The 14,143-nt window shown below is 51.7% G+C and overlaps 2 protein-coding genes across 2 annotated transcripts; one reads left to right on the forward strand and one right to left on the reverse strand.

The window, feature by feature from the left end:
• Positions 1-274: 274 nt before the first annotated feature.
• Positions 275-5,989, reverse strand: DDX49 (DEAD-box helicase 49). The gene is made up of 13 exons (XM_064469329.1): positions 5,817-5,989; positions 5,490-5,613; positions 5,306-5,391; positions 4,940-5,061; positions 4,647-4,834; positions 4,365-4,505; positions 3,772-3,847; positions 3,578-3,654; positions 3,002-3,099; positions 2,600-2,674; positions 1,535-1,623; positions 1,076-1,147; positions 275-783 (listed from the first exon to the last, which is right to left on the reverse strand). The coding sequence occupies exons 1-13, from the start codon at positions 5,929-5,931 to the stop codon at positions 607-609; spliced, it is 1,440 nt and encodes a 479-aa protein (XP_064325399.1). The 5' UTR covers positions 5,932-5,989; the 3' UTR covers positions 275-606.
• A 142-nt stretch (positions 5,990-6,131) lies between these two features.
• On the forward strand, positions 6,132-12,198 carry COPE (COPI coat complex subunit epsilon). Its single transcript, XM_064469331.1, has 10 exons — positions 6,132-6,292; positions 6,644-6,706; positions 7,696-7,796; positions 8,005-8,157; positions 8,634-8,687; positions 9,169-9,250; positions 10,283-10,438; positions 10,709-10,777; positions 11,284-11,358; positions 11,852-12,198. Exons 1-10 carry the CDS (start codon positions 6,167-6,169, stop codon positions 11,897-11,899), a joined length of 927 nt encoding a protein of 308 aa, XP_064325401.1. The 5' UTR covers positions 6,132-6,166; the 3' UTR covers positions 11,900-12,198.
• Positions 12,199-14,143: the final 1,945 nt, after the last annotated feature.

Raw genomic sequence — 14,143 nt, forward strand, 5'->3', positions numbered from 1 at the left:
GTCTGAGCCAGCAATCGCAGGCAAGAGTATCACTTAAATGTATGAAGCAGAATTATCCCAAGAAGACCCCAGGACAGCCACACAATACAACCTCCCCACGCGTTCCAGGAATTTTCCTCTCCGAAAACCCCGGGCTATGGCACAGATAGGGGCTGAGCTCATTTTGTCACAGTATTTTTAGACTCTGGCTCAGGGGACAATCTGTTGATATAAACAAGCGTGAGTGGCCAGCACCAGCCCTTGAAAGGGAAAGAGCAATGACTGAATGAAGGGGGAAGAGAGAAGATCTTTATTTCCCTTCACATCACCAAGAATTCAGGTCTGGCCTCTCCTTTGCTGGAGGAAGGAAACATGCTCTTGAAATACATTCTTCCAGGAGACTGATCCGGCCTGCCAGGAGCAGCCCAAAGCAGCGGCGTTGTGCAGGAAGGAGAAATAACGGGGACCGTTTATCAACACGTCCCTTCTCCCCTCACCCACCTTCCTCCCTCTCCAACACCAATTTCAGGTCAGAAGCGTCCACATTAAGACGCGTTAGAGCCCAGTATTCCCAAAGCAGCAGCGACATCGGGGCAGGCCGAGCCAAGCGAGCCAGGCCGAAGGATGTTACTTCTCTTCTGCAGCACGCAGTTTGTTCCGCCGCTCCATCTTCTTCTGCAGCTTCCTCTTCAGCTGCAGTTGCTTTTTCTTCTGCAGCGTCTGCTGAACCTTCTCACGGCATTGCTTGTTTTTCTTCTTGATCTTGGCTAGCTCTGCTTTCCTTTTTGCCTCCAGGTCCGGATCCTGCAATGGCAAATGCCAGGACACTAGTGACATGCCTAGGGACAGCGCCAGCCCCTTTGCCTTTCCTAGACGCCCACGCTGCCTTCTAGCCCATGACCAAGTAGCCTGCACAAGTCAGACACTACTCCAACGCGTTTTTTATCAGTCACCCCGCAAGATAAAACTTCACCGCCCCGAAGGGGAGCGAGGCGGGCACACCACAGCACTGAGGGAGGAGTTGTCATTCCCCTTCCACATCGATGGCGTTATACTAGCTACTGATCAAAGCAGTTTATGCAGCAGCAACTCTCACCTTCCCTTCAAGGATCATTTGTTTCCGCTTATTTATTTCTTTCTTCTCATCAAAATCCATTCCCTCCAGTTCCTGTCAAAGCAAAAACGCAGCAGGGCAATCAGTAACCATGCACCGAGTCTGACACGGAGAAAAGTGGTACAGCGGGACCTCACCCGCGTGCACACATCTGCACACCTTCCCCCCACGCTGCCAGCCTCAACACTCAGCAGCATAAAAATGCCGCAAAGCTGTGCGATAATAGAGCAAACCTAGGGAAGATAACTAAAACAACCCTCCACACACACACATCCAAGTGCTTCCACTAAAAAACAGGAGCAAAAACTCTAATTTACATGCTCAAGAGCAAAGCTGCACATCCAGAGCCGCACGTTAGACTGGGGCGACTCTCCTGGTTACGCCCAGCGGCCCAGGACCTCCAGCCCTCTGAACAACGGGGCTTCACCTTTGCGCACTTACTATCTCACATTCCCTCCTGGTGACGTTCACTTGGATGAGGATGTCAAGCACAAACCGCTCCTCCACGGAGAACTCCTGCAGCTTCAGTTCTAAATCAGGGCGAGACATTTACAGACCGTGGTTGGTTCCAGAACCCAGGGGCAGATTCTCAACTCATAAAAAACCCAATATAGTTCCACGGATTATCAGCGAAATTTTTGTCGTATGCTATGGTCACTGACTTCTTCATGCCTACGACAAAGGATTAAATCCTCCCCTCTGCCTACGATTGCCCGTAGCACAAGATATTGCATTAATTAGATCTACTTCCTAAACAAAGATGAAGTCTGAACCTATGCAAAGCAACCTGTTTTTTTTGTCCACCTCAGCACTCACAGTAGCAAGGGAGTATATTAAAGCAACCGGCTTCCTCCTTAAAGGTAACAGAAGAAGTTCAACACCCTGGTTCTCCTCCACTAGAAACAGCAGGAAGACAAACACGTTCATGCCTGGCACACTCAGGAGCAGAATCAAAGCTGGAGATTCAAGTGCTCCTGCTCTTTTCCAAGCCTGAACCACACAGGGAAGAGAGACCATTTTATGCTGATGTTCTAGATCATACATTCTTATATCTCAACTTTATGAGGAGCGGCTGAGGGAGCTGGGGGGGTTTAGCCTGGAGAAGAGGCTGAGGGGAGACCTTATCGCTCTCTGCAACTGCCTGAAAGGAGGATATAGTGAGGGGGGGGTTGGTCTCTTCTCCCAATTCACTACTAATAGGACAAGAAATGGCCTCAAGTTGTGCTGAGGAGGTTTAGGTTGGAGATTAGGGAAAATGTGTTTACTGCAAGAGCGGTCAGGCCCTGGCACAGGCTGCCCAGAGAGGTGGGGGAGTCACCGTCCCTGGGGGGGTTCAAACAACGTGCAGACGTGGCACTTTGGACATGGTTTAGGAGGCCTGGGGGTCTTTTCCAACCTTAATGACTCTATGATTCTACACTGATGAAATCAGTACTGCAAGTACCACAAGCACAAAGGAACACACGCGATCCCACGTTTTAGCAGCATTACTGGTGCTCTACTTACTGATTTCCTCCTCAATAGCATGTACAAGATGGATGTCGTACTGCGTCACCAGTGTAATAGCTATTCCTTTCCGACCTGGATGATGAAAACACAGCGATAAGTGAATCTTGACAAGCAGAAGGAGATGAAGCCTAAGCCATGCCCAATTCCATCCATCCCCATGAGTCACATTATGGTGACAGGGTGCTCAGAGGGGTCTTTATTTGCTCTGAAAATTCAGTTAACTATTCGTGCAGACCAGACACAAGTCGGGGAAAGCCACCACTGCAACCTCAAGGCCGAGCCAGTGATCTGGGTAAGACCTCGCTGCTGCGAAGCCCCCCTCGCACCCGCTGAGGGCTCAGCCCCAGCGCTGGGAGCCCAGCTTTAGCCAGCAAACGGCACGCCGTTGTCCCTGCTCACCCGCACGGGCTGTCCGGCCAACCCGGTGGATGTAGATTTTTGGCAGGCCAGGAGTGTTGTGATTGATGACAACTTGTACTGCAGGAATGTCCAAACCTCTGGAATGCAGAGAAAGAGAACAGAAGTTGAGAAACGCTGTTTTAATATTAATATATCCAGCTTAAGTTCCTGTCCTCTGCTTTCTCCAAGAGCCCCGTATTCTCACAAACATAGTCTTTATTGTCTTGGGCTGATTCTAGGACAAACTCTCCTCAGGCGACTCTCCAACAGCCACAAAATGCGACGTTGCCTTGCAGCCCACCGCTCCCTCCTAGACCCAGAGAACACACTAATCCTCACAGAAATCATTCTCCTGCCAGAACACACACACCCCACACACACTGCAGCAAAACAAGCCGGGATCGGAGCTACATCACACACAAGCGGGCTCCAAAACACAGCTCAGATGTTCTACAACCCAAGTGAGGGAGTTTAAAGCTCTCCTCTTACTAAACCCAGCCTAATCTCCACAGTGGTTCTAGCACTTAAAGAGCAGCCTTAAAACCTTTGGCAACAGCAACCGCGTTTTTCCCGTACCTGGCAGCGACATCAGTGGCAATGAGAATCTTAAAGATGCTGGACTTGAACTTTGCTAAAGCTGCAAATCGTTGCCGCTGTAAAGAGAAACGTCTGTATGAGGGATGTTGTGATCCACAGGAGCTGTAGGGCTTGGGCAGATGGCAGGGATGCAGCTGGAAGCATCCATCTCCCAGATCTGTCCCGCCACTCACCTGCTTCATCATGGAATGCAGAGCTACGGAAGGAAAGCTGTATTTCCTAAGCATCATATTCAAGACCTGGCAGTCCCTTGAAGGAAAAAAAACGTAATCAGAATGTAACAAGGAAAGGTAAAGCTGATGGATCAGGAGGGAGCTGGTGTTCCTCGAGAAGCGCTCTGACAGAGGCAGGGCACGGCGCACCCGCTCACCCCAGAGCGAGTGACTGGCTCCCCACCTGCGCTCAGGGGAATGTCACCAGCTCCACAGCTCAACCCCGGTCCCCTGAACCACCCGAAGGAAGGTAACAGCCCGGGGGAGCAGACAGTGCTATTTTCCCCACCCCTTTTCCAGTATCCATCAGCAGGAGGAAAGGAAGAGGCAGGGAGATAAAGCAGCTTGAGCTTCTGGCGTGCTACATTTCTGAGAGGCCCTTCAGCCCCGGACTGCTCAAAGGAAAAGGTGTTTCTCTACCAGATTTCAGAATAGACTAAGGAAGCAAATACGACCCCAGCCCTACACCGAATACAGTAGGAATTTGGAGTCTGAACTAGAAATGTAAAGGCACCCCTACATTAAGAGCAATCATGAGGAACAATGCCACTCACTTGCAGGTTTTGGTAAAGATAATAATAGACCAGTCTTCGTGCTCATCCTGGAAGGTCTGGATTAAATGGACGAGGTACGCGTCCTTGAGTGCTTCGGGTACGAGCAAGTAGCGTTGGTCCAATTCATCCACCGTCCGCACCCTGTCGAGGGGAGAAGGCAAAGCACCAAGGAGCACAGGTTTGGCAAGTAAAGATGGAACACAGGGAAAGACAGTGAGGAGACAAGATAACGGAGAGGAAACGGGATTCCTCACCCACTCGGTGGAGTGGGTGAAGACTTACTCGGACACAGCCTCCCAGAAGAACGGTCTGTTGGCGGCCAGGCTCTTCAGCTCGTTCAGCGTATCGGTTAGCGTGGCGCTGAAGAGCAGCGTCTGTCTGCGTGCTGGAACAGCCTCCAGAATCACCTCCAGGTCTGCGGTGAAGTCAGCACAGCCCTGCTCCAACAACCGGTCAGCTTCATCCAAAACCTAGGCACAGCCAGGAATAAATGAGATCATTTCCATGCATACCTACAAAGCCAAAAACTTTAAAAGCATTAAAAAAAAAAAGAACAAGCTGGAGAGGTACCTTACCAAGAACTTCAGTTTTTTAAGGCTGAAAGTGTTGGAACTGCGGAGGTGATCTGCCAGCCTGCCGGGCGTAGCAATGACAACGTGGGGTTTACGGGAGAGCTCCAGTGCCTGCGCCACCATGTCTGCAAACAGAACCACAGAGCCGAGTTACAGGCAAGCAAACATGGACCCCTACAATCATTTGGTCTGTAAGGCTAGACAACATGGCTCTCCTTATTTCCACCAGCCTCTACTGCCTGGGTCGCTGGATAACAGCGCCTCAGCATGAAGAAAGTGTGCCATGTAGAAGGAGAGCCTGCCCGGGTGCTCTGCCCTTGCCCAACCCGAGCGTGCCAGAGGTGCCAGCCCCCATGCAGCAGCACTCACCCAGGCCGCCCACCACCACGCAGTCCTTCAGGCCGAGGGGCTTCCCCAGGACACGGAACTGCTCGGCGATCTGGTACGCCAGCTCCCTGCCGGGGATGAGAGCACTGAAGCGGTGCCGACCACCATGGTGGGGCCTCCCGGGGCCGGTTCGCCCGGCCGAGGCCCTCCCGGGGCCGCTCCGTACCTGGTGGGTGTCAGCACCAGGCAGAAGATACCGTAGGGATCCTCGGAGAGCACCTGCAGCACGGGCAGCACGAAGGCCGCCGTCTTCCCGCTGCCTGTCTTGGCGCAGCCCAGGCAGTCGCGACCTGTGAGGGAGGCAGAAGGGCAGAGACCGGGAGCAGCCGTTAACCGTGGGACTGGGAGCGGGACGGGGACAGGGAGTGGGGAGCCGGGGGGGGGGGGGGGAGGGGGGACACCGGGCGGGGAGCCGGGGGTGGGGGGAACCGGGCGGGGAGCCGGGCGGGGAGCCGGGCGGGGGGGGAACCGGGGGGGAACCAGGAATGCTCACCCTGCAGCACGGGCGGGATGCAGGCGGCCTGCACGGGCGTGGGCCGGCTCAGCCCCACCTGCCGCGCCTGCTCCACCAGCCACGGCGCCAGCCCCAGCGCCCGAAACTCCGCCATTACCCTGACTGCCCACACCGCCGCTTCCGCCCGCGCGCCACGCCAAGAGGGCCCGCCCGCCTGCCTCTCATTGGCTGGCTCCTGCTAGTCCCGCCCAGACTAGCATTTCCCGGCAGCCGCTTCCGGCGCTCTGGTGACGTCTCCACTGCCTTGCGTGCCTATTGGCTGGCGCGGGAGATCTCCATGGAGACCGGCGTTCAGCTGCTTCCGGGAGACGTGTCTGAGGAGGGGGGAAATGGCGTCCGGGGCGGGTGCGGGCTCCGCTGCTCACGGCGGCGACGCCGACGAGCTCTTCGACGTGAAGAACAGCTTCTACATTGGGGCCTACCAGGCCGCCATCAACGAGGCGCAGCGGGTCAAGGTGGGGGCGGCTCGGGGAGCGGGGTGGGAGGGCAGGCCGTCCTTTGGCCCATGGGTCGGTGCCGCTCCCTGGGCCCTGGCTCCCCTCGGCCCCCGCGCGGTTGAAGGCGCGGACCTGGGGCTCCCTGAGCGCCCCGTGTCCGGGCCCGCTTTCTCCTGGGCTGATTTTGGTGCTCCCCATCTCCCTGCCCTAGCAGCGGGGGGGCTTCTGTGGGCCCTGGGAATAGGTGTGTGTGTATGGGAGGGGGTGTCGTTTCCCTGTGGGAAACTCTACTGTGCGGAGTTGTTGTGGAGTTGGGTTATGGTTGTACAGGTCGCTCAGAGGGGTTCTTGTTTCTTCTCATCCCTTCAGCCGTCTAACCCGGAGAAGGAAGTGGAGAGAGATGTTTTCTTATTCCGAGCCTACATCGCCCAGGTGAGGTTGCAAGCACTGTGTTTCCGAGTACAGGGCTGGAGATGGGGAGGTTGTGAATCTGAGTCCTGTGAATATAGCATTATACGGTTTGGTAATAATCACAGACTGGCAGGGGTTGGAAGGGACCTCTGGAGCTCATCCCATCCCACCCCCTGCTGGAGCAGGCACACCCAGAGCAGGGGCACAGGGCCGCATCCAGGCGGGGTTTGAATGTCTCCAGGGAAGGGACTCCACAGTCTCTCTGGGCAGCCTGTGCCCCTGCTCTGGCACCCGCGCAGGGCAGGAGCTTTTTCAGGAAGTTTCCGTGCTCCAACTTGTGCCCGTTGCCCCTTGGCCTGTCGCTGGGCACCACTGAAAAGAGTCCAGCCCCATCCTCCTGACACCTGCCATTCAGATATTTATAAGCATTGATGAGATCCCCCTCAGCCTTCTTTTCTCCAGGCTGAACAAGCCCAGGTTCTCAGCATTTCCTCACAAGGGAGATGCTCCAGTCCCCTGATCATCTTGGTAGCTCTCTGCTGGACTCTCTCCAATGGTTCCCGGTCTCTTTTGAACTGGGGGGCCCAGAACTGGACGCGGCACTCCAGATGTGGCCTCACTATGGCAGAGCAGAGGGGGAGGATAACCTCCCTCGCCCTGCTGGCCATACTCCTTCTTGTGAACCCCAGATAAGGCCTCCTTTAGCACCGGAACGTAATACCTCCCCCAAAAGTAATGCAATTGTGCATGCAGGGTGTTGTTTGTAGGGTCAGGGTGACCTGACGAGACCTCTTTGAGAGGTACTTTTTTATCTTTAAAATGGAATATGGCAAAATAATCCTCAGTTATGAAGTTTGGCTGTGTTTGTGGAGTATGATGGGGGGACATAGAGTAGAAATTTGCCGTTACTGGTGGTGGTTGTTGTAAAAAAGGTTTTAGAAAATAAGCAATTATTTAATCTATTCTTAAAAATGAGTAAACTAGACATTATTAATCTTTGCCTTCAATAGAGAAAATATGGTGTCGTCCTGGATGAAATTAAAGCCAATGCTGGTCCCGAGCTGCAGGCAGTGAGGATGTTTGCAGAATATCTTTCAAATGAGAGTCAAAGGTAAGCCTGATAACAAGTTAGAACTTGTAGTGCTGTCTAGCAGGGAATATGTTTCCATGTGGAAAGTTTCTTGTAGAAGTGTGGGATTTATTATGATTTTCTGTGGTTTTGCAGTGAATCTCAAAAAGGCAGAATTGTGCAGAGGCAAGAGCTTTTTGTCTTGCTTAGTAACAAAACACTCCCAGATTCTCACCCTTGCTCTTCATAGGGATGCAATTGTTGCTGATTTGGACAAGAACATGGGAAAAAGCGTTGATATAACCAATACTACTTTCTTGCTGATGGCTGCTTCCATCTATTTCCACGACAAAAACCCTGACGCAGCGCTGCGTGCCCTGCACCAAGGGGAGAGCTTGGAATGGTACGTGTAACTCGCCCTGGCGTGGCGGAGGTGTGTGCTAGCAAAGCCCTTCTCTTGTCTGGAGCGAGGAGCCCTAGAAATGGTCTGGCTTATCTCTAAAAAGCTTTGAAACCATTGAGAAACTACTTGGAGGTTTGCCTTCTAAGTAGGAAGTGATTTGGTGCTTGCCCTACGATATCAAGTCTATTGCTCCCTTGTGAAACTTAAGAACCTGATTTATTGATTCATGTGTGTTCAGAATTGCTGAAATGAGCATTATGTCAGTACAGCGAGGGAGCGCTTTGGAGCTGGGAGCAAGCTTCCCCGTTCTGGGTCCAGCTCAGATTGCTGCCTGCTCTCTTGCTTCCCCACAGCAGGGAGGCTTGTCCCTGGGCGCTGGCAGTAGGTCCGTCTGCTAAGCAACAGCCTCCCAGGCAAAGCGTGGGGAGCAGTAAAGCCCGCAGTTGTGAAAATCGCTCTGCTCTTGTTCGTTGCAGCATGGCCATGATGATACAGATTCTTCTGAAGCTCGACAGGCTTGATCTGGCTCGGTAAGTAAGTTCGTGTCCCTTTGCTTCTTGACGTGCCCTTGTGGGGTGGGTGTTGATGAGAGAATTTTCATCACCCAGCCTCCCCCAAGGTGCAGCATTTTAACACCTGCCGTGGACAGAACAACTTGTGCGTAGCTATGGGTGCGCTGCAGGAGGTTTTTATTCTTAAAGTTGCAAAAGTTGTGGAGATAATACAGCTGGGTACAGCTAAAGGAAGCGATGGACCTCTAGGTTTAATCTTACCTTCAGCAGGACGTGGTTTGAATCTCTGACTTCCCATAGGGAAGTAAAACAGGGAGGTCTTTCACAGATCGTCTCAGTAAAATATTACGAGCTGTTTGTGCCGTGTTACCGACTTGCTGTGGCTGACATGCTATAGCGATGGAAGAACTGAGAGAGGAAACGACAACCTTTTGTTTCTGCCTTGAAGAAGCGCAGAAGATGTCTTTCTGTTATGTGATGCCCATGTTTGCTTCTGCAGCAAGGAACTTAAGAAGATGCAGGAGCAAGACGAGGATGCGACCCTTACTCAGCTGGCAACTGCCTGGGTGAACCTGGCCATAGTGAGTATCTGAAATGGGGATCCGTAGCCTACATCGTCTGAGGAACACCGCTCCGTATCTCATTCCTGATTGCTCTTTCACACCATGCTTTCAGAAAACCATGCAGGTTTCTTGTTGGGTTTGGGGGTTTTCTTCCCCTTCCTTCAAGGACACAGAAAATATTGGTAGCTGGCTTCACAAAATAACCGGCTGTTTTGATTGTCGGCCTTTCATCTGTGCTCCTTAGCCTTCAGCTTGCGCAGGGAAGACCTAAACCACGCTTAAATAATTCACAAAATGTTACAATATAAAATGGAAAGCTGCTGCGTTACTAGCATCCAGACCTGAGGGGAAAAAAATGTAATTCTCTGCTTAGAGAATGTTGTGAATCAGACGAAAACATACGCTGTTTGGCAGTCCAGGTAGTCAGGTGGTTGAAAATAAGTAGTCTCCTAAAATTCAGTGAGGTCCAAGGTTATGCGTGCAGTAACCTGTTACACTATTAAACTTCTTTTTTTTTTAGCATTCACTTGGGTTTTTTATGAAATCTCTCATACACAGCCCTTGCCCTACAATAGTCTGCAGCTAGATTTTCCTTAAGACCTCAGTTTCCACAAGGGATCCCACCTCTAACTGGTGGAAGCTGCTGCATGCGGAACCTTTCTGAAGCTGGAACTTTTTGAAAAGCCAGGTGTCCATACCCGCATTTAATTATGAAAAACACCCTCATTTCGTAATCCTTTATTACGTCAAACACCTGAAGCGGTTCGTCTGAAGTGGGTTTTTTCTTTTTTTTTTTGACAGAAACCTGGATCTTTTGATCATTTAAGTAATATTTTTACATTTCTTTCATCTACGGTCTGACAGTGATCTGTTGTGGTACAGGTCACATGAATGCCAACAGCTGTTAGCGCTGCTTCTTACACATTTTATACCTGGGCTTTATAACCCTAGAAACAAACTTTGTGCCTAGTCCTTCAACCGTGGCAAGATCATACAGGCTTCCTGGCAGCACGTAACAGGGCTGTGGGTGTTTCTCTCCTCCCTTTGCAGGGTGGTGAGAAGTTACAAGATGCCTATTATATCTTCCAAGAGATGGCAGACAAATGTTCGTCCACCCTCCTCCTACTTAACGGACAAGCAGCCTGCTACATGGCGCAGGGCAAGTGGGACGACGCAGAGGGAGTGCTTCAAGAGGCGTTGGACAAGGTGCTCCATGGTTTTTCCAGGCAGATTTGCTTCCATTGGGGTATAGGGTAAAACAGCGAGGACTTCCACTGTTAGACTTCATGAAAATACCGGTATATCGAGATATCTCGCTCGGGTGGTCGCTGTTAATATCTACCTTTTCCTCCTTTGCCTCCTCCAGTAAAGTGAGCTGTGGGTTTGGGAGAACTGGTTCTTGCAGAACCGTGCCGGTTGTCACTGAGTGGCGGTGGGGGTAAGTCAGGTAGATGAGGTGACTCTTCTTGTTTCCAGGACAGCGGCCACCCTGAGACCCTGATCAACTTTGTCGTCCTGTCACAGCACTTGGGCAAACCACCGGAGGTGAGGCTTGGCTTATTGTGCTCACCAAGCAGATACCCTCGGCCTGTTCCTGCCGCTGAGGGCAGGCTGCGTGTTCCTGCCGCACGCGGTAACTTCGCTTGGGTTTTGCAGTTTTGTGTGTTCTCATCAGCATGGGCGTTCGCGAAATAAAATCGTTCTGGGGCACGGGGGGCTCGGCCTCTTCGACGTTCAATAAAGCATTTGTGGAAATGCCGATGCTGTAGACAGTGGTAGCCTTGAGAGGAAGGCCTGGGTGGAAAAAGAAGTCTCTTGAGGGCTGAGTTCAGTTCTCACTCATTGTTTTCTTGAACCCGCTAGTTAAGGTCTAATTTTTAAGCGCAGAGTATGCATCGGTCTAACTGGTTTTAGCTGGGGCTGCTCACATCTGGGACACTGAAAAAGTCAGGTCTTCGCTCGCTGCAGACAAATACATCAAAGTGCGATGTTTTAAACTCCCGGCTTCTCACACGATCTCAGTTTTTAAATGTACCTGTCTCATCCCACAGGTTACGAATCGCTATTTGTCGCAGTTGAAAGACGCGCATAAAAACCATCCGTTCATAAAGGAGTATCAGGCAAAGGTACCAATTACTTCCTAGTACAAAATGGAATTCATCGTGCCTTGTCCCAGTGTCTGATGGGGCGAGTGGATTCTTTACCGGTAAACGCGACTGCAGTTCTGAGGGGGCAGGTCCACGTTCTTTGGTCCACGTTTTTGTGAGAGATGTTGGGAAACACAAGCCAGGTGTTAAACAAAGGAGTGACGTACCCGAACCTGGTCACGTCTTGAAAGAATATCTCTGAGATACGGGCTCTTAATGCGAGTCGGGAGTTCGTTACGCTTAAATAGAGGAAACACCCTTCTGGAAGAGAGAATTTGGGGAGGGGGAAAGAAGGGTGAAGGGCAAATGGAACAAACTGAAAAAATTAAGTGCTGCAGGTGATCTTGCTTCTTGGAATTCCTTTTGCCTTAGCGAGCTGCGATAGTAGCGTTTTCTTCAGCTAACGCAGGTTTTGTTACATTTTCAGTAAAGTTTGAGGTTTGTTCATTTTCTTTTTGTTTCCGACTTGAAGGAGCATGACTTTGACCGCCTAGCCGTGCAGTACGCCCCCAGCGCCTGAGGAGAGGGGAACGAGGCTGCGGACCCGCTCTGCGGTACCTCAGGAACTGGGGTTGATGGGCAAAGCCTCTCTGGTAACACAGAAAAAAGCCAGTCTGGCTTAACTCACCGTGGCAGCATCTTGCAATCCAGCAAGCCGGTGCAAAACCTGTACATAATATGTAACTGTCGCTAATTTGGTAGCTGAAAAGCCTGTGGTCTGGCTTACCTGGGTCCTGAACTCTGTTTAAAATAGAGTGGGAATCAAGAGTATGCAACGCTGTACCTTAAACATTCCTAATAAAGCCTTTTCTGGATCGACGTGCCCCTTGATTTCTGGAATCCAGGTAATTCCACTCTCAAACTGAGCCCTGCCCTCTGTACTGAGGGCACTCTGTGGGAAGAGTATGAAGGATAATTTTAAGCATCTGTGTTCAGTACATGGATGAATCCCACCTTACGGATGTTCTTTCACGCTGATGATGCCTCCTTTACCTTCAGCATCCTCTGGAAGAAGGATGTGCAGCCATAGGGGTTACTGCTGGTGAGAGGGAAAGCTCCCCCGAAATAAAAATAATCCGATTGTAATAGGCTCAGCCTTAATCTTAAGTTGGTAAAACGCAGTAGCTCGCGTCCTGGGGCCAGGAAAGCGTTAGGCCTCTGAAGTGCGCTTGTCGCCAGTCACTTGGTTGTTGAACCTGACGCGTCGTGGAACGTAACATGATCCAGCGCTACGCGATTATGTGTTTCTGTGGCCTCGGACCCCCGTCCCGCGCGTCAGCCCGCCGTCCGTGTCGAGCGATCGCGTTCTATCGGAGGCGCGAAGAGCGGGTGTCCGAGCTGGGACCTCCTGAACTCTAATACTCGAATTATCTTTTGGGTTGAGTTTGGGGAGAGGGAGAAGAGGGGTTTATACGACGCTGTAAATGTGTCTAACCGGCGTTTCCTTTGTGCCCACCTCGCCCGCGGTTGCTCTGAAAGGGCTCATTGTCTCTTCCCTTGGCTGGTTCAGCGAGCAGCTATTTTCAATGAGGGGTTATTCGTGGTCCGCTCTTGAATGAATGTTTCCTTTGTGGAGCTGTCTGAGGGAGACGTGAAAGGGGCTTGTGTGTTCGGGGCAGCCATTACCCACTTGATGGGCCATGATAAATTGACTTAAAAATGTAAACAATAAAAGCAAGTGGCATAGCAGGAGCCAGTGCTGTCAGTGTGGGAATAGGGGACCGCGTTGTCCAGACCTCCGAGAGGAATGAGTTTGTGTTTTCTCGTTGTTGTTACAGACCAATTAGAGAAGTTCCAGAGAACCTGAAGGAGGAATGACTTTAAATGAGATAAAACTCATTTAGAGCTTATCTTTTTCTTTCCCAATGAAGCTGGTCTGAGTCACGGTCCCGTGAGTGGTGACTGTTCTCCGTCTCTAGTAGTAGGGATCCCACAGCTGCAATTTACCTGATAGTTTTGGTGCTTTAGGGCAAAGTTTACTCCTCCACGGCTGAAACCAAATACCGCTGCGCTGCTCCCGTGCCCTCGGTCTGAGCTTCCCATCGTGCCTTTCCACGAGACAACCTAAGTGTTGGCATTTTAGGAGAATCTTCACCTTAAACTCGCGCTTCTCCTAGGAAGCTAACCGTCTCACTGTCCGTACGTGACCGTGGATGTATTATTTTTAATTTTAAACATACACAGAATGAGAGGTCCGTTCTATGAAGCAGCAGCTAGCCGGTGTGCAAGCTGCCTGCCTTCTGGGGGAGGCCTTCGGTCAAGCCGTTCATCCGGGTGGCCTTTGGGGAGTGTGCATTTGCAGTTCGCAGGTGCATCTCCTTTACTCCAGACCCTCCTTAACTGCAACAGGTGCTGAGGTTCAGCTGTGGCGAAGGGTGGAAACACCCGCTCGCTTCACACTGAAACGCTGCGGGAGGAAGAGGTGAACCTCCTGCTACGTGGAGGCTTTTGCTGAGAGGTGTGGAAAGAAGAAAGATGCGGAGAAACGTTGCTCTTTGCACGTCAAGAGAGGGTTGAAGGGGGAAGGTTTGGTCACGCGTTTTGAACGTGGAGGACTGTAGGAGCTCTGTGGCGTCGGACGGTGTTGCCAGGGCGCTGCGGGTCGCTTCCAGCCCCCACGGCCACCCGAAGGGCGCACCTTGGCGATTTCCCGCTGTCGTAGCATCAATCGTCATCTCCTGCTACTGAAATATTAGCGTTTGTCTCCGGTTCTCTCTGCCGGCGTGACACGCCGCGGCTCGTCGCCCGAGAGAGCGGTTGCATT

Source organism: Phalacrocorax carbo, chromosome 19 (genome assembly GCF_963921805.1).
Source record: "Phalacrocorax carbo chromosome 19, bPhaCar2.1, whole genome shotgun sequence".
Classification (NCBI taxonomy): domain Eukaryota; kingdom Metazoa; phylum Chordata; class Aves; order Suliformes; family Phalacrocoracidae; genus Phalacrocorax; species Phalacrocorax carbo.